Consider the following 20,064-nt stretch of genomic DNA (forward strand, 5'->3'; position numbering starts at 1 on the left):
TCCTATTGGACAAAAGCCACACATACTGTGTAAGGGACAATGAGGGAACAGGAAAGAAATGTGAACAAAATCAGGCCTGTGCCTTGGAGTCACATGTCTCAGCTTCCTCATTTAACCTTCCCATCCTTCATCACGAAGGATACAGTAGGAGTTAAAACTAGATGTTCAGGCTGGCCAGGAGTGGGGAGCTGGGCTGAACAGGGCTCATGATGGAGCGTGGAAAAGAGAGGAAGGAATCACCAAGATGTCTTCCCAGAAACAAAGGTACACCTGTAATCATGAAACGGCAGCCTTACCGATTTGTTGTATGGGAGGCGGGTCAGTGTATAAACCACTGTTCCGGGCAGCCCAGGAGGCCCTGGTAATCCTTTCACACCCTAAGGACAAGGACAGCAGAGAACGAGAGCCACTCAGCACCAGCACATCAGCGGTACTCTCTCAAAGATGCACCAAAACAGCGAAAGAAAGCCCTCATTTCTGCGTGGCCAGTGAGTAAGCGAGAGGCAAGCGCACCGAGGTGCTTGCGTCCTCTGACCCGTCAACACATACTGTCAGATGCCAGTTACCTTTTCTCCCTCTTCTCCTATCATCCCATCACCCATCTGGCCCTGTAAGAAAACATGAAATGCCATGGTTAGCTCTCAGGAAGTCCGTATGTCTAGAAATGTCTGGAAGTTTGAGAGAAGCCAGCATTCATCAGGACCGTGTGAGATGTCCCCCAAAGGAGTCATTTCTTTCGCCTCTGGCGGAAGAGGACATATGGCTCCATGTACCTGTGGTTGCTTATCAGAACCCATGTCCCAGGCTTCCTCAGCTCCCTACTTACATGTACCTGTTATATATTTCAAACCCCCTACAGTAGTATCCTGGCCCCTCTTACCACCTCAGGTCTCTCTCCTCCTAGATAACTGTTTGTGTTCTCTACAAAGGCAAAATGTCCTATCTGCTCCCCCAACCACACACACACACACACACACACACACACACACACACACACACACCTTGCCCGAGCCAACTCCTGCTTTCTTACTATTTCCACTTCTCTCCCTTCCTCTCCCCTCTTTGGACTCTGGTCATGTCTAGCCTGCCGCCTTTTTTCTCTGTTCTTGACTATTCCAAATGCTGTGGATACATTTTCCCCCTTCTTATTCAAAATAAAAGCCTTTTGCCTAATAATGGAGGAGTCTTTTTTGGCAGTTTTCTTCCTGCATCCCCTCACATTCAGTCATTCTGTTTGAAAAATATGAATAACTGAACTCATTAAAGTTCCAGTCTTTCATCTTACTCTTGAAATTAATAGTTATATTACTATTTTTATAGAAGAACAGCAATATGTTTCTTTTAAAGGTGAGGGTTTAGGGGCACAGGAAATAGGAGACTCACTGCATATAATGGATGGCACAAATGTTGGGATAGGGGCTGGAATCCAGCACAGGGAGTTTTTCTGGCTAAGCCACTGTCTGGTTTTGATTCTATTGGCTGGCTACTTCCTGGTTAGCCCTTAACTTTCTGGCTACCCAATTTCCTTTCCTGGCTGCTTCACTTCCTGATGTCCTACTTTTGTCATGCTAAAAATAATAGGGACGAGTAACCGGAATTCAAAGTTCTGAAGTTCAAGTCAGAAAGCCAAGAGTGGAATGCAAGCCATGCAGTGTCACTAGTAATTTAGTGATATGGAGGCCACGTGAGGTGAATACTGTTCACTCATCAACCATGGCTGTGTTGAATGCTCTTTGAACGTCCATCACAGCTAATGAGAACATCTAAAGCCAACTGTGAAGTATTAAGACGTGAGCTCTCTGGATAGGTCACCCTCCTCACATGGTCTCGGCATTTTCTCGGGACGCTGCTGGGAATCCTTTACACAGGGGCTGAAAAATGGCTCCATGGGTAAAGGTCCCCTCTGACAGGCCTGACAGGCCTGATAATCAGTTCCATGGCCAGACCTACATGCTGGAAGGAGAGAACTGAGTCCTTTAAGCTGCCCTTCTGTCCTTCACACACGTGCCTTGTCCTACCTTGTCCTACTTATAAATAAATTTAGGGAGAAAAAACATGGAAAGGAAAGGGAAGCCCTTGACACCCCTGGACACTGGAGTGCTCACCGTCTAGATATGTAAGGAATAAGTTTCTACCCACTTTGTAGCAATTTACAACAACTGAAAATGGATGGTAGCATTGCTAACCCATTATTTCAACGGGTATTTTTTTTTTTTTATGAAATTCTCTCAAGGCAGCTAATTCTTGTTTTTATAGTAAAGACTCTATGCAACAGTATTATAAATGTGGTCCAATGTCTTAATCTTACCAATTAACACTCTCAAGAAACATGGGGAAAACCTTATGAAATGTTCAGAATTGTGCAAAAGCAGGACTTTTCACGTTACAGGCTTTTCTAAGAAAACAGCTTAAGGTTGCCATGTGCCAGTCTGCATGTACAGTGTACATAAAATAACAAATTTTATGTGGACATTTCCTAGTTTAGAATATGCCATTTCTGCTTTAAAGACTCTTTCGGCAACAGCTTAGTGCAAGTTTGAGTTAACAAACTTTGGAGATGTGTTTTTAGTCATTATTTACCTGGGACTTCATTGCTATCAAAAGTTTCTGCTGAATTGCAGCTTTCCTTTTTAAGTTTATTTTTAAGTTAGCATACGGAGTAACATCGCTTTGTGGGATTTCCGTACACGTTTTTCCCTGCGTGGGTCTGCCCCTCCCCCTGACCCGTGCTCCTTCCCCTAACTGTAACCTTGCTGCTGTGCCCTTGAGTGTGTGGCTGTTTGCAGAGGTGCTTAACCTTGCTTGTAACCCCTGGGCACGTCTCTGGGAGGACTTTCTGGAGTAGGTAGTTGGGCGAGAAGACCCCGCCTGAGTGTGGGCAGTGCCATTCCATGGGCTGGGACCCCAGACTGAACAGAAAGGGGGAAGATCCGAGCATTCCTGTTCACTGGGCTCTCCTTCCTGCTGACAGGTACAGCATGACCAGCGTCCCTGCTGCCGTGACCTCCCACTTGATGTACTGTACCCGCAAATAAGCCCTTCGTTCCTCACATTGCTTTTGTCACAACGATACGAAAAACAACTGCTACCTTCTCTGTCCCATCAGTGTAGAAACTTGCAGGGGAAGTAGCCTTAGCTACCACTCACGTGATCTGAACCTATAAGAGGGAGGGGGAGGGGAGGGACAGAGAGATCGCTAGTGGGCATCTAACAATGAAGTAGTAGACGCGAAAGCACTTTGGGACGTCAGGTCATTAAACACTGTGCTTAGTAATATTTCCTTGGTGAAATCATTTCCTTCCTTAAGCTACAACTTGATTTTTTGAATAGAAACACTTAAACTACCCAGATTAAAGACTACCACGAAATCGCTTTTCATTTATTCAGTCACATATGATCACGTGGATTTTGCAAAGCAGCCCACTACAAGAATTGATGGGCTAAAGTAGGGTCACCAGAAATGGAATCCTCTACATTAGAAACCCTTGCTTTTTCCCAGTGCTCTGGGTCAGGGATTAAGTCACGGCTGGTCCTGTGCCCTTTCCTGTGACCCCAGGGAGGTACCCACAGTGGTCCGCTAGGCGTTTGGACTGGCTAGGGTGCTCTCAGTACTACAAAGTAGGAACTTAGACTTACTTTTGGTCCTCTGGGTCCCATAGCTCCTGGAAAGCCCTAGAAAAGTCATAAATAAAAGTTACAGCAGGAATCTCCCCCAGGCAGAGAAGTCTCTAAACACTTTGCTATCACCAATATATACATTTAGGGTGCGTAGCAGCAGTGACTTCATACTCACATAAAGTCCCGGAGGACCCGGTGGACCAGCAGGCCCTGGGAAACCTGGGGGGCCTGGAAAACCCTTGAAGAGAAGAGTGAATTTAATGTAGTCATCAATTAATGACAAAGCCCATTAGTTAGACATAGTGATATTTAAGGAAATCACATGAGTGTACCTCCTCCCCTCCGAGTGACTGCAACCACCTACAGTGAATTTCAAACATATTGCTGTGGACAACAGATGCCTGGCACATCCCATGCTACTGCATACAGGAGTGTGGTCAGTGATGCTTCTTGATTTGGGCAGTGCTCAGGGTTTTTTTTCTTCTTTGCCTGTCTTTCCCTCCCTTCCTGTATTTGGACAGTTGTGTTTTTCCTCTTCTTTTAAGGCTGTTTCCACCTGCAGCTCTCCTGCCTAGTTTTCCTTCTATCTGTGTGAATGACTGTTTCCCTCTCTTATCTCTGTGGCTGACCCTCTCTGAATGCCGACATTGGAGCTCTGAGCTCCTTCTCAGTGTACCCAAGATTGGGGTCTTCCTTCTGGGTTCATATTCTGTCCCCCTTTTCTGCATTATCGATCTCTTTGGTATTCATTACGTTGTAACACGGGGTACAGTCATTGACTGTTGGGTTTTTCTGTCTACCCATTAGAACGTAGATTCCAAAGGGACAAGAAGTTTTAGAACTGGTTTTTGGCTCATCTGGGCCCTGGAGCCGAGAGTTAATCCTGCTGCATAACTTATACATAATTGCATAACTGGCATCTAAGAAACCTTCCCTATAGAAATGCATTACACTGTCTTCTTCAGCGCCTGTGTAGTAAATAGTGCACGGATGACCCTGACGGAGATATCCACAGCTCTCCTTTCTGCACAATTGGTTCCTAAGCAAAGGATCCAGAGCGATCCCTTGTCATGCCTCTCTCAGAAGCATATCCCAGCCCCTAGCCACATTCCTGTGACTGGTCAGCTCCAAGTCCATCGTCACAGCTTACCACAGTTGGCCTGGCTCACTGTTATGAGCACACCCAGGGTTTCAACTTAAACTCCAATTTACTGAAGCAAATATCCAGTCTCGTCTCAGAAATTTCCACATCTAATTCTGAACTAAGTTAAGTTACTTTTGGTTCATCAGCCTGAAATGTAGCAATTACAGTATATATCCACCTAAGGGGCCTTGTGGATCACAAAGTATACACAAGCCCTGAATAGCCTGTCCCATTGGGTCTGTTGTGGAATACCTCCAGGCTAGCTCCAGATGAACCAGTGAAGCAAACTATTCATTGTTCAAGAGAAGGGAGCTACATGTCAATAAAACTTAAAAAGAAAATGCTCTGTAAATATTGAAACCAGAGTGTTCTTTACACTGCAGTTTTAGGTGATAGTCAGTGCATGATATGAACCCATCCTTGATTTCAGCCAGTACAGAGAAATGGGAGTCTTCCCTGAATACTCTTACATTTAGGGACCGAGTGACAGAGACTTAAGACATTAAAAGACATACACAGTATCATTTTTGCATATCAGCATATTGCTTCTCCTAATGAGGTCAATTCTAGAAAGACATATGAGGTGGGTATTGTAGATTAGGAGAGAAGAGAAGAAAGAGGGAGGTAGGAAGGAAGGAAGGAGGGGAGGAGGGAAGGAATGAGGGAGGAAGGGCTAAATAGAGATAGACAGAGAAACAATATGAATATGAACGACAGCACCTTCTAGAAGTGTCATACCTGGAAGCCTGGGTGCCCTGGAGGCCCAGGGTCACCTTTCCCACTGAAGTCCCTGTCTTCTCCTTGAGCAGGCTCACCCTTGAAGACAGAGGCAGTCATCAACTCCAATCAACTTTGTATTTAAAAAAAAACCCCATAAATACTTACTGAAGGCTTTACCTCTTCAAGACGAGAGTGTATGGGAGGCACACACTTAGAGAAGTGTGTTAAAATTTTACAGTTATTCTATTTTGAAGAACTCAAAAAGCTTAATAAAATGTGTTGCCCTATATCAATTGTACATAATGGTGAGTTTCATTTCGACATTCATGCACTTGTCTCTATAATGCAAATTGGTCATATCCGCTCCTCACTAGCCCATCCCTCTCACACTCCTGATGATTATAGACACCCACACACACACTTTCACATCTCTCTTCTCCGTGTGTGTGTGTGTGTGTGTGTGTGTGTGTGTGTGTGTGTGTGTGGTGTGTGTAGCCAGTGAGTTGACCTAATAATGACTGAGAGACTAGTTATGGGAGCATGGACAAATTACCAGTGCTTGTGCCACCAAGGAAAATGTTTCTCCTTCCTTAGCAACCTCAGTTGCTCACAGATCCTCAGGCAGGGGCAGGGCTTCACAAGCCCCTCTTCCCACTTTTGTACTTTTTTTTTTAACTGACAACTTACTGTGGTAGGAGGGGAAGATTAGGGATAACAAGTCATTTCCTACATTTCCTTAGATATTGGTAGCAAGTTCCGACCTAGAACATGGAGTCTGGAACAGGAGGTCAGTTCCCTTCTCCTAGATCCTCCTTCCCTAAAAGATGACGTAATTGACCCAAAGACCACTCCGTCTATGACAAAGCGAGAGGAATTGCTCAATAGGAGAAAAGTACCATGTTGTAATTCCTGTGGTATCTGAATTATTAGTACCAAGACCTTGTTAATGAGACCTGTTTGTAATAGTTTATATTTCATTAGTTAACTGAAGTCCTTGTTAAACACATGCTTAGAGACCTTCAATAACAGTAGTGGACAATTGGCTCACCTTCTGTCCTTTCAGACCATCAGGACCCTAGGAAAGAAGCAGCGTATTAACCATTAGAGTCCAAGGAAGCCCGTGCCCTTGGCCTTGTCCCCATTCTCGTATTTTGCTTCCTAACCATACTTTGTCACTGGCTTTCAACACGCTCAGCTCTCTGATTTTCAACAGGCCAACAGTTTCTTCTTCATCTTCTGCCTCTATCTGTCACAGCCAGTCTCTCTTTCATCTTGCCTGCAAATTTACTGAAGTCCATCTTCCCCCAAAGTGCCCAGACTACACTCTTCCTGGACTTCTCTCTGCCATTAGGGCCTTTTCTCATTTCTCGACTCATCCCCCTTGACTTAGAAGTTGTATACTAGAGAGAAGCCTGATCTCTGAAACTCTGTTCTCTTTGCTCTCACCCGGGGATGCTGGTGACTTGTCCTCACACTCTCCCCCAGACAATCTGCTTATTATACGTCTTTATGTGGATACATCAAAAGCAAAGCAAAGCCTTTATGCCTAAACTTGATTTTAATATTCTTAAGGCCTAAACTTGACCTTATGATTCATTCTTCCTTCCTTCCTCTTCCCTTTCTTTCTCTCCCTGCCCATCTCTCTTTCTTCAGTGTCAGATAATATCCCAGCCTTCCCAATGTCATGAGAGCCTTGTGTGCACAGCACATGGAATGGACACCTTTTATTTATGATTCGTGTCTGTGATGCGGAGTTAGGGATGTGAACTTACTGGCAGTCCTGTGTAGCCTGGTGTCCCTGGAATGCCTGGGAATCCTTGCTCACCCTAGAAGACATGGTAGGTTTGTCCAAATTGTTAGTTGTACCAGAACAGCCCATAGCTATCCCTGTGTCTCACCTCCAACCCTGTGGGGACAAATCTAGGCAAACCAATTCAAATTCCTGATGGCTACTGGTTGAAAGGCTGAGGGCCAGAAACCATTATCTTAATTGAGAATAAGATCAGGGTCTACTGCTTCTCAAATTGTGCATAAAGGGCAGCCTAATTGTGCCAGGAGCTTTTTAATTGCTGCTTCATGGAACTTTAGTAACTAGTTCACTCCCGACCACTGTGCTCAGGGAGACAGTGGCTCAGTTAGAACAAAAAGCAGGAGAGTGAGCCCTGCAAAGCTCAAACTTCCATTCCAGACACTAACTTTGCCCCCAAGGCTTTAGTCTCTGATTGATATCTACAACCTCTGATGGGAGTAAGAAGCTGAGCCTCTGTGGGAGCTGATTGGAAAACTCCTTTAAGACCATGCGTAAGGAGAGAGGAAGTAATTCCCATGCAAAATGCTGTTTCCTAAAGTTGACTTCCATCTCACTGTACTTAACCTTGACTTTTTCATTCAGCAACACTCTCATTAATCATCTCTGCAAGCATGACCTACCTTAGAACCATTGCATCCTGGTAAACCAGCTAGCCCATGAGGCCCAGGGTAGCCTGGCATGCCCTAGAATGAGAGCAAGACTCACTGATAAAGACGGAGAAAGCATCGCAAGACCTGAACCCTACAAGAGTCAGGACTCAAGGGAAATGATGGGCGAGTTTAAACAGCTATTAGCTAGAAGTAGCTGCTTAAATGCTTACATACCAAAGTTCAATTGTAGACTTTAGGCATAATTTAAATATCATAGCAGACAAAATATGTTAGCTAAGATAAAGACTGGTGGATAAGACGTGAATGTTTTAGATAAAACAAATGTATAGAAAGCAGAAAATGGAATTACATGACATGCTGTTCCAAGCAAGAGACTAAGGGTGGGACTAGGAAGAGACATAGACAGAGGGGAACTACGTTATTGCTCTATGCTACAAACAGGGCACCTGTTGTTCTGTTGCCTCTACTCAGTTCTGCTCAGAAGTCACACAAATCCACACTCTGCCATGATTAGCCCTAGGGTACAGTTTCTTCTTATAAAGAGCATGTCAGAACTGTTTCCTTGTGTGACTGTCCTAATGTCTTTAATAGGATAAACATGTCAGCGAGAGTACACACATACATACCACACATACGTACAGACATATACAATGTACACACACACACACACACACACACACACACACACACACACTTCTCATTACTTACTGGAAGTCCAGGAGGACCTGAAAATCCTGGTAATCCAGTTATTCCCTAATTGTAAGTAAAAGAAGAAGGGGTAGAGAGAAAAACAGTTAAAAATGTTCATCTTATAAACATAAAACTTTTGCTATTTCAGTAATCGTTTTTTGCAACTATGTTTTGAGTATATAAAAAACGATTACAAAACAAAAAGTCTTCAAAAATCTTTGTACATCTTGCCTTTATACAACTTTTTAAATTTTGGTTTTGTTTTGTGAGAGTCAGCCTTGCAATGTATGTAGCCTAGGCTGGTGTCACATGCACCATGTGCATACCCTAGGCTGGCTTGCAGCTTATGACTTTTCTGTCTCTACCTTCCATTCATAGAACTGCGGTGTGCGCACGTGCGCGCGCGCGTGTGTGTGCATGTGTATGTATTTGTCTGTCTTTGTGTGTGTGTGCTCATGTGTGTGGTGTTTGTGATATATATGCCACAAAATACTAGCAGAGGTCAGTGGAGAACTTTTAGCGAGTTTGTTCAATTTCTTCCCCTTGTTGGGGCAGGGCCTCTCTTAATATTTCTGCCATGCTGCACACTCCAGGCTAGCCAGCCCTCTATCCTAGCTCCACCTCCTATCTGGATATATGAGTGCTAGGATTGTGCACTCCTGAGTCTAGCATCTTAGAAAATAAAGTAGGATCCTGGTATTGAACTCCGGTAATAAGAGTTGCACCTCAAGCACTTTCCTCTGTCGAAAGTTTTACTTATAAAGCTTTTAAAGGGGGGTTGTTTTGGTTGTGGAGGATTCTTTTTTGTTTGTTCCTTCATACAAGGTTTCACTGTATAGCCCAGGCTAGCCTGGGACTATCACTAGGCGACCCAACCTTGAAGTTATAGCAATCCTCCTGCCTCAGCCTCTTGAGTGCTGAGGCTGTAGGTATGAGTTACCTCACCTGACTGAAATTAAGTTTTAAGGTATATTCTGCATGTAGGAAAATGTTTATCTCTTCTGTGAAAATCGTGGGAATTTTTATACATATCTTTCCTCCCTCCCTCCCTCCCTCCCTCCCTCCCTCCCTCCCTTCCTTCCTTCCTTCCTCCCTTCCTTCCTCCTTGAGTCATGCTGTCCCTAACTCCCAATCCTCCTGCCTTGTCACTAGGGATGCTAGGCACGACCCCTCAGGACTGGCGTAATTACAGTCACTTCATACACTCCCACCTCGGTCAGGCACTCTCACCTCTCTACAAAGGTCCCTTGAGCCCTTCCCCCATCACTTCATATCTGTCCTTATGGTAGTTACCATGGTTTTGGCCTCGGCCTGTGGGTTAGGTTTCCTGTTCTCAGGCTCCATCTCTGGAGCCAGACACGATGCACTTACTCCACTCTGACATTTGAATAATGTTTACCGCTAGAAGCAAGAGCATCCAGCCAGCAACCAGAATGGATGGGTTGGACTACTAACCCTGATGCCTTTGGGACCAGTGAGTCCTGGAAGTCCTGGAGAGCCCTAGATTCAAGTGGAAAAGGGGAAAGTCAGTATAGTAAAAAACCATTTTGCCCCAGTCTTGTCTCCTAGCTGAGCAATTTTGCTCTCATGATTATTTCATCATTGATAAAGGTTGATCACTTGCTGCTTCCAATCAAGTACCAATTGGAATGGGACAAACAAAATTGCATTTAAACCCTTGCTACTCAAAGTGGGACCAGGGACAAATGACCAGTGACTTGGCATCAACCCGGGAGCTTGGTATACATACAAAAGCCCCAACCCTAATTCTCCTCACAGTCCCTATTTCAACGGGATTCTGTTGGGGTTCTCCTGTGCTGGAAAGCACTGTGAGCCCGTGAAAAAGCCACAGTGGCCAAGCAGCTGCTCAGGTCTGATAAGGAAGAACGCACAGGAGAGCAGCAGCTGGCGATTCTGTGCAGAAGAAACACTCCGTAACGAAATGTACCTGACCCATACAAGTAAATAAATAGCAGAGTGAGGACTGCCTGTGCCAGAGATGATGTGACTTCCAGCACACAGTGAGTCTTGGTTGAGCCCCCCCCCCCTTCATAGAGAATAACCTTAAATGGAGAATATTTTAACTAAGCCACTTGCTGTGAGAGCACCATTGTTCAAAAACTATTTTCTTCATTCCAGAGAAGTTTACTTTTTTTCTTTTTGGTTTGGAAAGGTTGTTACAGAGTCTTCTGAGATTGGACTATTAGGCCAAAGTCGGCCGTTCCCTTCTGAGGTGGAATTCCTGGGTGCAAGGCCATGGTCAAGGCTGTTTCTTGCCCTTGTGGGAGATGCTTTGTGTTATGCAGAGGGCAGAAAAGAAGATAGATGTGCAGGTGTTGCTTCTCTGTTGTAAATCTTCTCGTGCAGAAAATAATTCTGAGAATGGAATTTTTCAAATCTGAAAACTATTTTGGCAAGATTTTAATGTTCTCTGTTTCTTTGCCTTTGATCAAGTCCTCCTTTGGGGCTATATGCATCTATAAGCTGTGCCTGAAAATAAGATCTCATGACAGGACAGGCGTTTTCTGGGTTAGTTTTATGAGATATTTGTACATCATGCAATCCGTATGAAGTGTGGTGATGACACTATAATTGCAACCGGTATTCCTAAAGAAGTGCTGAAGGCAAGCAAGCAGAGCAGAGTACAGGGAATAAAGTAGAAAAGGAGCTCTTGCTGTGCCATGCTGGCATACGCCTTTAGCTCCAGCACTTGGGAGGCAGAGACAAGTGCATCTCTGTTTGAGGCCAATATGATGTACAGAGCAAGTTCCAGGACAGTGAAGACTACACAGGGAAACCCTGGCTAGAAAAACTAATAAACAAATGAAGCTTCAGCTAATCTCCCTGCAGGCTTCTCGTGTCAGAAATCCTTTTACCAGTGAAATGAAGGGCAATCCAAGCCCAAGCCCTAAATGTGTTTAACAGAAAATCAGTCTCAGCCCACAATATGAGTTTTTAAAATGTGTGTGTGTGTGTGTGTGTGTGTGTGTGTGTGTGTGTGTGTGTGCCAGATTTGGCATTGGGTATCTTCCTCTATCACCCTCTCTCCATCTTCTGTTTTCAAGCACACTGACTTGAGAACTTACCGGAGTCACCTGTCTCCACCCTCTACTTCCAGCCCTGGGCTTACAGAAGCACAGTGCCGCGCCCCGAGTTTACAGAGGTGCCGCGGATCTGAACTCAGGTCCTCGTATAGCAATCGCATTTTACCTTGTGAGAGTCATCTCCCCATCCCAGCTAATTCTAAACTAGCATCAGAGGAAAAAAACAGGGAAGGAGAACGCTGAGGTGGATGATGGAGACGGAAATCGCAGAATGCCTGGGAATCAGACTTGTCTTTGTACACTATAAGTGTGAGCCTAGTTGCTTTAGGGTAGTAAACAGCTACTTGGCTCTGCCCTCAGTGCCTGCCTTATAGCTCCTAAGCTCCTTCATTCTCCCTGACAGGTTGTGGTACAAGGATTGTCTCTGGTCCTAATATTTGACCCCTCATACAGAGTTTCCAAATCCCTTTGAGTTCCAGGACACATAAATAAAAAGTCTTTCCATGAGGGGATTTTTGATGGGTTCCTGGCTAAGGGCAGGTTGGTCATCAGGAAAGCCGAACCCCGATTAGAAGTGTGGGAACTCCTGATGCAGCCCCATTGTCTAGGGAGCAGGGAAGCTAGAGACTGAATTAAGGGGTGCATCCTGTCTCCTAGAGGAAAGCCTCCACACTCCACAAGAATCCCCAACCCGAGATGATTACTGGGAACTCTGTGCCAGGAGATGGAGACACTTCATTTCCAGGGGATGGAAGTGCCTGCACCAGGACCTTCTGGGCACCAATGCTCATGTCTGTTCATGCTTGTCCTTATAACAAAGTGGTAAGCAGAAAGGCTGCCTTGAGTTCTGTGCACTGGCACCACGGGACCAATGTGAGGAGTAAATGATATACAGGGAGGAACAATTGTGTCAGTGCTTGATGTGGAGTAAATCCATCACTGAGGTGTTCTATGTACTATTCTCGTATATGTCAATACAGGATGGGATGTTAAAAGACTCCACAGAGCTCAATTACAATGATCTGTTATAGCTTATTAGTTCCCAGCTTGCTGGAGGCCAGTAGGAAGGGAAATGAATTTGTTTGTCTGACAGCCCGCATGTCCCTCTAGCTAATGTCCCCTGTAGGAAAGAGTGATAGGCAGATCTGGCGGTTCTCAGTTATTTAGTAAGCCCTCTCTTGGGTTTACTAAATAAAAAAGCCAGCATCAAAAACATAGTTCAGAGTTTCCTTAGAAAGGAAGTGTTGCTGGACTAAGGTCGTGGTGGGAGTCCCAGAGGTCAGGGCACAGGTGGATGGACAGGTATTCAGTGAAAGGGGAAAGACCTCATCCTCCTATGTAAGAGAAGTCTCACTGGGTTAATGGGAAGCCACACAGGGACTGGGGTGGTGCGGTGGGGGTAAGATGCAGTTCTGAAAGCTCAGCTAAGAGAGGAAACCAAGGATTTGTCCTTACCCACCAGGTGACCAAGATGGGGCTTATGTGGTGGGCATGAGAAAGGGTTAGGTGGTCAGAGGATTCCCCATGCACACGCGCTAACATACCTTGGGTCCCTGTGGTCCAGGAAAGCCTTCAGGACCTGGAAATCCTTTCTGGCCAGGAAAGCCAGGGAACCCAGGAAAGCCTTTTTCCCCCTGTTAAGACCAAAATGAATCAAGAAGACAGTGGTGGTTATCCAGTGTCCCACACTGCCACTCCCAGACTTCTCTTCTTTGTGACATTCTTCCCTTGGATCAAAGAGTCAATCGTTAGCACTCAGCACCAAGAAAGCCATCATCTAGTGACATATATCCATAGGCTCCCAACGATGGTCTTGTTCTTTAGAGGCTTTTCCCAGATGGTGGACCTACTCAGGATAGAGGTTAGAGGGAAAGGTACCAAGAATTGAAAGGACAGTTTGGGCTAGTGCCTTGCAGAAATGAGTAAAATGGTTTCACCAACAAAAACCTTCCCATGAATGTGAATACTGGATATGGTCTTCAACAATCAAGGCCAGCAGTTAATTTGGCCAACATTGTTATAATTGGAAAATGCAGTAAGTAGATAGATGATAGATAGATAAGTAGATAGATAGGTAGGTAGGTAGATAGGTAGGTAGGTAGGTAGGTGGGTAGATAGGTAGGTAGGTAGATAGGTAGGTAGGTAGATAGGTAGGTAGGTAGGTAGACAGGTAGGTAGGTAGGTGGGTGGGTAGATAGGTAGGTAGGTAGATAGGTAGGTAAGTAGATAGGTAGGTAGGTAGATAGATAGGTAGGTAGATAGACAGGTAGGTAGGTAGGTGGGTAGATAGGTAGGTAGGTAGATAGGTAGGTAGGTAGATAGGTAGGTAGGTAGATAGGTAGGTAGGTAGGTAGATTGATAGAAAGACCCATAAAAAGATCAAAAGCCTGCTACTTTACATTACATAGGCAAGCACACCCAATAAACAGAGGAAAAAAAACAAGGTTTTTAAGAGACCTCTCACCCACTCAGTTACTCTCATGTCTTAAAACTGCATCTTCCACATATCTGGGTCTCCACATATGCCTGAATACAAGTTCAAGAACAAAGAGTGCCTTCTAGAGTAAATGTGAACATGCTACATTCATAGCTTCTGGAAAGGGGGACCCTAGTGCAAGAAAATTGCGTATATACTATCTATAGATAAAATGATTGTCACAAATAGCATATAGGTATATAAACATTGTGTGCTTTCTGTAACATATTTTTAATAGTTATTCTTCAATATTGTTGAACAATTAATGTCTCTGAGGAAGGGTATTATAAACAAACAGAAATACTTTAGCTCTGCCTCGGTCTTAAATGTCATAAATTGAGAGTTAATGGAGCAAACTGATGAGATTTCACAGCATTCTTTTTCCCTCAACTCTGCAATAGGGCTTTGAATTTTGTTTCGACTAGAGGGCGGTTGCCAATTTCGACACCAGGGGGCGGTCTTATCCCAGCTCTGCGACACAGCGTCTGTGGGTTTCAATGTTTGTGTCGAAACCAGAGAATCAAGTTGTTTTAATTTCTTCTCTCATGTTTAGCAACATTATAAATATAGTGTATGCTAGGGAGACTTCTTAAAATGTTCTTTTTCTGCCAACTTGCTACTTATTCAACCAAGAGAGTTACAGACTAACTGCCTGTATTTACACAAGGTAGTCCGGGTAACTGAAGCTTCCTAGAAGCCTTTCAACACTGTTTAAGGTTAATGTTTATATACAATTACTTTAAAGGTGGATTTAGGGGACTGGATAACATAGTGATGGTCTCCGCTACAAAAGGGGGAAGTGTGACAGACTCAAGGCATCTCTAGTGGGAAGAGGCAGCGGGAAGTTCTGTTCTTACCTGCTCCCCTTTGGTCCCTGCGCAGAGGCACTGGCCTTTGCCTTTGCAGACACAGCCCTGAGAAAAGCAAAAGAGGACAGTTGATGAATAGCAAACCAATTTTCTGTTCTTTGAACCTTGGACACTCAAACCTTGATCCACACCACACTGTAGCAACGCATCAATAAAGATGAATAGAAAAAAAATCATAGAAGGAGTGTCAAGTGACATAGAAGTGCCACTTTTTAAAAAATTAGACTTAGAAAGGTAGGCAATTTATTTGTAGAAAAGGCAAAATCTGTTAACCCTCACCCTTTTCCATGATAATAAAACTGGCCTAACACTAGCATATTCTTAGGTTCAGCAGGATGTGTGTGTGTGTGTGTGTGTGTGTGTGTGTGTGTGTGTGTGTGTGTGTACATGCTCATGAGTGTGTGTGATTTGGATTGAATGCATATTTGTACCTGGCTCTCCTGTGTGCAACATAGTACATATGACTGAATGCACACCACTTTGTACATATGGTTCCAAGCTTTGCTTCACTGAGTGGCATTCAAGACTGGTTTAGAATATTAATGTCCAGATGCTTGGTGGTAGTGGCACACACCATTAATCTCAGCACTCAGGAGGCAGAGGCAGATGGATCTGAGTTCGAGGCCAGCCTGGTCTACAGAGTGAGTTCTAGGACGGCCAGGGCTACGCAGAGAAACCTTGTCTTGAAAAATGAAAAAAAAAAAAGTTGATGTCTACTGGGTGTCTTTAAGACGTGCAGTCACCATGTTGATATCAGAATAATCTTTCTTATGTAAAGAATGAAAACTACATCCATGAGCTAGGGAACATCTATCTAGTCACCCTGACACATTGACAAACTCCACCCTTAGAGTTTGCATACAAATAAACTAAAAAGTTATTATCTCCCTGCAGTAACACAAAGGGAAAATAGTTACAAGTAGTAGATTTAATATGTACTTTGACATACATAATATATTGTGTGGTCACGTATGAATCATTTCCCTCATTGTTCCCTTTAGTTAATACAAACTGCAAATTAGTTTGATTCTATAGAAAAAATAGAATTGATAATCTCAATTGATAATTGATGAGCTAACAAGTCTAGGAGACTGGTAGGGAAATTGCAAACAAAACAGGGAATTCTATTTGTGTAACTGAAAGGGGAAAATGTCTCAAAACGTAATTGTATTTCCTTAGGTGAGAATAGAAGGCATTTCTGCCATTCACATGAGAGAGTGGGTGATGATTTTCGCTCTTTCCACCCTCACTCCATTCAGACACTGACTTATGTGAGTGCGAAGTAACTGCCTGAGGCATCCATAGTTGCCAGGGCTTTGCTCTTTTCCTCCTGGTGTCTGCAGGGACGAAAGTCTATCCTAATTATCTCAACCTTGCCTTTCTGGACTTTTAACTGTCTATACTCATGTCAGTCATACATTTAACTGCATTCTTACTAGCAATGGGTTCACTGAGCACCCATGGCATCTGGAAAGCGGAGGGCAGATTCTCTTCTCTGCCCCGTGGCTAACTGAATCAGAAACTTGGGGACCAGCTCTTAGGAATCTGTTTCATCAAGACGTCTTTGCTGCTAGTGATTTCTTTCTCACAGCTGACAACCCTGTTGCTGTGTGAGATTGACACAGTATGCATGGATCTCCCTAACCACTGTTCTCAATAGGGTATGCATGGGGTTCATGTGGGCCCTAACCACTGTCTTCAATAGGCTATGCATGGAGTTTCCTAACCACTATCCTGTATAGACTATGCATGGAGCCCTAGTCACTGTCCTCTATAGACTATGCATGAGGCCCTAGCCACTCTCCTCAATAGACTCTGCATGGGGCCCTAGCCACTGTCCTCAATAGACTATGCATGGAGCCCTAGCCACTGTCCGCAATAGACTATGCATGGGGCCCTAACCACTGTCCTCTATAGACTATGCATGGGGCCCTAACCACTGTCCTCTATAGACTATGCATGGAGCCTTAGCCACTGCCCTCAATAGACTAAGCATAGGGCCCTAGTGTCTGTCCTCAATAAACTAAGCATAGGGCCCTAGCCACTGTCCTCTATAGACTATGCATGGGGCCCTAGCTACTGTCCTTTATAGACTATGCATGGGGCCCTAGCCACTTTCCTCTATAGACTATGCATGGGGCCCTAGCCACTATCCTCTATAGACTATGCATGGGGCTCTCGCCACTGTCCTCAATAGACTATGCATGGGGCCCTAGCCATTGTCCTCAATAGACTACGCATGAGGCCCTAGCCACTGTACTCAATAGACTATGCATGAGGCCTAGCCATTGTCCTCTATAGACTATGCATGGGGCTCTCGCCACTGTCCTCAATCACTAGCAAGAAGCTCTGCCTCTCACAAGGCATAGACACCTGGATCCTGAGCATCTGGTCTAGAGAAAGGGAGGACATGTTGGTCGTCCTCTAAACCTGAGAATATAAAATGGGGCCATAGGGAGGCAGGCTTAATTCAATTTTATTTTGTTTTATCTATCTATCTATCTGTCTATCTGTCTATCTATCTATCTATCTATCTATCTATCTATCTATCTATCAATCAATCATTGACCTACCTACCATAGATTTGTTTTTGAGTAAGAGTCAGTTGTTTAGCCTCCACCCTGGAAAACTTTCAACTTCACCTTGAGCAGGTGCACCCTCGCCAGTCTTCTTTAGTCTAGACCACATCTCCTCTTCCATTCACACTCATGGAACTTTTGTAGTTTCATTTTTAATGTACATTTTCCCTGATGGCTCTATGTCCCAGAAGAGAAGGAACTGTCCAGTGTTGTTCATATCAATGTCCTACTTCTGCCATTTATCCTGAACAGATTTTGAGCTGATTGGATGGAAGCATATGGTTCACTCTGAATGTGGACTCTTAAGGCACAGAACTTTTATGGCTGTTGGTGGACCACTGTAACCAAGGTGCTGTGTGTGTGTGTGCGTGCGTGCGTGTGTGTGTGTGTGTGTGTGTGTGTGTGTGTGTGTGTGTGTGTGTGTGTGGTTTATGATTAAAGTGAAAAAAGAGTGAAGCTAGAGCCTTGGGCTTTCTTAACACAAACTGAATTATTTGTTAGTTGCTTGGGCTGAAAAATTTTTAGAAAAGCACCAAATCCTCTTGAGAGTTGAAGAGGAGTACAACAAATACTGTCTCATTTAAGCTCAATAGCTGTCAATGTAATCCCTATACATTCCATTTCTCCTTGTCTCTGCTCTCTCTGTCTCTGTCTATCCCTCTCTCCCTTTCTCTCTCTCTCTTTCTCTCTCTCTCTCTCTCTTTCTCTCCCTCTCTCTCTGTCTCCACACACACTATACACACACACACACACTATACACACACATAAACACACTACACACCACACACATACACACACACACACTTTCTCCCTCAAGTCACTGAAAAGTAGACTGCATGCACATCACCTCCAAATGAGCATTAAAAAAAAAATCTAACCAGCATTAAAAGTAAGAAAGCAAAATGGATGTCATTTTAGCATTCTTGTTTATTAGAGGATCGTAACTTTATTTAAGATTCTTACTAATGGTAGAAGATTAAAAGCTGCTTAATGTCTAGCAAATCTTCGATTTTATAGTAGAGATTTCATCACTTAAAAAGAGACATTTCTAAGATGGATGTGGTGGCACACACCTTTAATCCCAGCCCTTGGGAGGCAGAGGCAGGTGGATTGTTATGAGCTCAAGACCAGCCTGGTCTACAAAGTGAGTCCAGGACAGCCAAGGCTACACACACACACACACACACAAACACACACACACACACACACAGATCTGTGTAATGTGTGTGTGTGTGTGTGTGTGTGTGTGTGTGTGTATGCTACATGTGTGTGATTACCTGCAGAGGTCATAATAGTACATATGATTGCCCAAAGTTGGAGTTACAGGTAGCTATGAGGCTGCAACATGGGTGCCAGGAGCTGAACTTGGGTCTCTTGAGGGAACAGAAAGTGCTCTGAACTTAAAAGCCTTATCTCCAGATACATCTTTCAAAAAAGGAACTTCCAACAACAGCAAAAATATTATATAAATAATATTAATAATAATAATTATTGCTTGGTTGAAGTGTTGTGAACGGCACTAGAATCTTGAGTATTCTAAGACGGAGCCACTCTTCCAGCCCTTCAATTTTATTTTCACTAAATCTGTCAATACTGTTCTCATAGAAATGTATTTTTACCCACTCATTTAATCAGGTTGTTCCTCAACACTTAATTAACTTACTTTGTTACAACCCTGTGTGCCACAGGCGGAAATCAGAGTGGGAATAATGAACTCTTGGCAATGCAGAAATCCATAGATGGGCATATGGTCTTCTGCTGTGGAAAGCACGGTGTGTCAGTTGACCTGCTGACTAGAAGAAAGTGTGGAGAACCTAATCTTTCTGCGAGCCAACTGGATGGACAGGCGTTTTCAGTGGACAGTGTACCCTCTCTTCACGTTTCTTCTGCCCTCTCCTTGTGTGCATGTGGCTGAGCAGTGGGTATGGCTCCACAGCTGGGCCCACAGCTGTCTCTTTCTGCCTGGGTTACCTGAAGAACTTCAGGATCATTCAAGCAGTCAGGGTGTGGCCTGCCTATGTGTCTGCACAATCGTGCTGCCTGGGACTTCAGAATACGTGACAATTTGCCAGCAAGTGGAGTCTCCACCTGGCTGGACGAACTCAAAATTACAGAGAGGGCAACTCTCTGGCAGCTGTTCAGAGGCCTGTGTGACGATGGAGAGAGGCCCCCTCCCCAGGGTGATCGTGCATGAAAGATATAAATTCTTTTCATTTTTTTTGCCATGTTTCCTTAAATACAATTTGAAATTTGCAAATACGTTTCAATCAGTGAGTCATTAGATTATTTGACTAAATGGTGTAGAGGCCATAGTTTGTTTTACATTCATTTTGATGGACCCATTGCTGAAACACCACAACCACATTAATGGACATGGCCCATTAATTACTATTCAGAAGTGAACTCCTTGAAAAACAGTGTGGCCAGAGGCTACCATTAAGCCAGCACAACTGACTGGATGCTTATTTCTCATGTAATATTTTTATGATTTTTTTCCTTTTTC

At 44.1% G+C, this 20,064-nt stretch overlaps 1 protein-coding gene across 1 annotated transcript in view; it reads right to left on the reverse strand.

Moving 5' to 3' along the window:
- Col4a3 (collagen type IV alpha 3 chain) overlaps positions 1–20,064 on the reverse strand; it is a 122,097-nt gene that overhangs the window by 54,645 nt on the left and 47,388 nt on the right. The window contains exons 2-13 of the mRNA XM_051153995.1: positions 14,971–15,027; positions 13,182–13,271; positions 10,049–10,093; positions 8,612–8,656; positions 7,913–7,975; positions 7,255–7,308; positions 6,531–6,557; positions 5,501–5,578; positions 3,794–3,856; positions 3,637–3,672; positions 567–608; positions 297–377 (exon numbers count right to left, since the gene is read on the reverse strand). Coding sequence (XP_051009952.1) covers positions 297–377; positions 567–608; positions 3,637–3,672; positions 3,794–3,856; positions 5,501–5,578; positions 6,531–6,557; positions 7,255–7,308; positions 7,913–7,975; positions 8,612–8,656; positions 10,049–10,093; positions 13,182–13,271; positions 14,971–15,027 — 681 coding nt within the window. The remainder of the gene's footprint in view (positions 1–296; positions 378–566; positions 609–3,636; positions 3,673–3,793; positions 3,857–5,500; positions 5,579–6,530; positions 6,558–7,254; positions 7,309–7,912; positions 7,976–8,611; positions 8,657–10,048; positions 10,094–13,181; positions 13,272–14,970; positions 15,028–20,064) is intronic.

The sequence above is a fragment of the Acomys russatus genome, chromosome 12, assembly GCF_903995435.1.
Source record: "Acomys russatus chromosome 12, mAcoRus1.1, whole genome shotgun sequence".
NCBI classification, from domain to species: domain Eukaryota; kingdom Metazoa; phylum Chordata; class Mammalia; order Rodentia; family Muridae; genus Acomys; species Acomys russatus.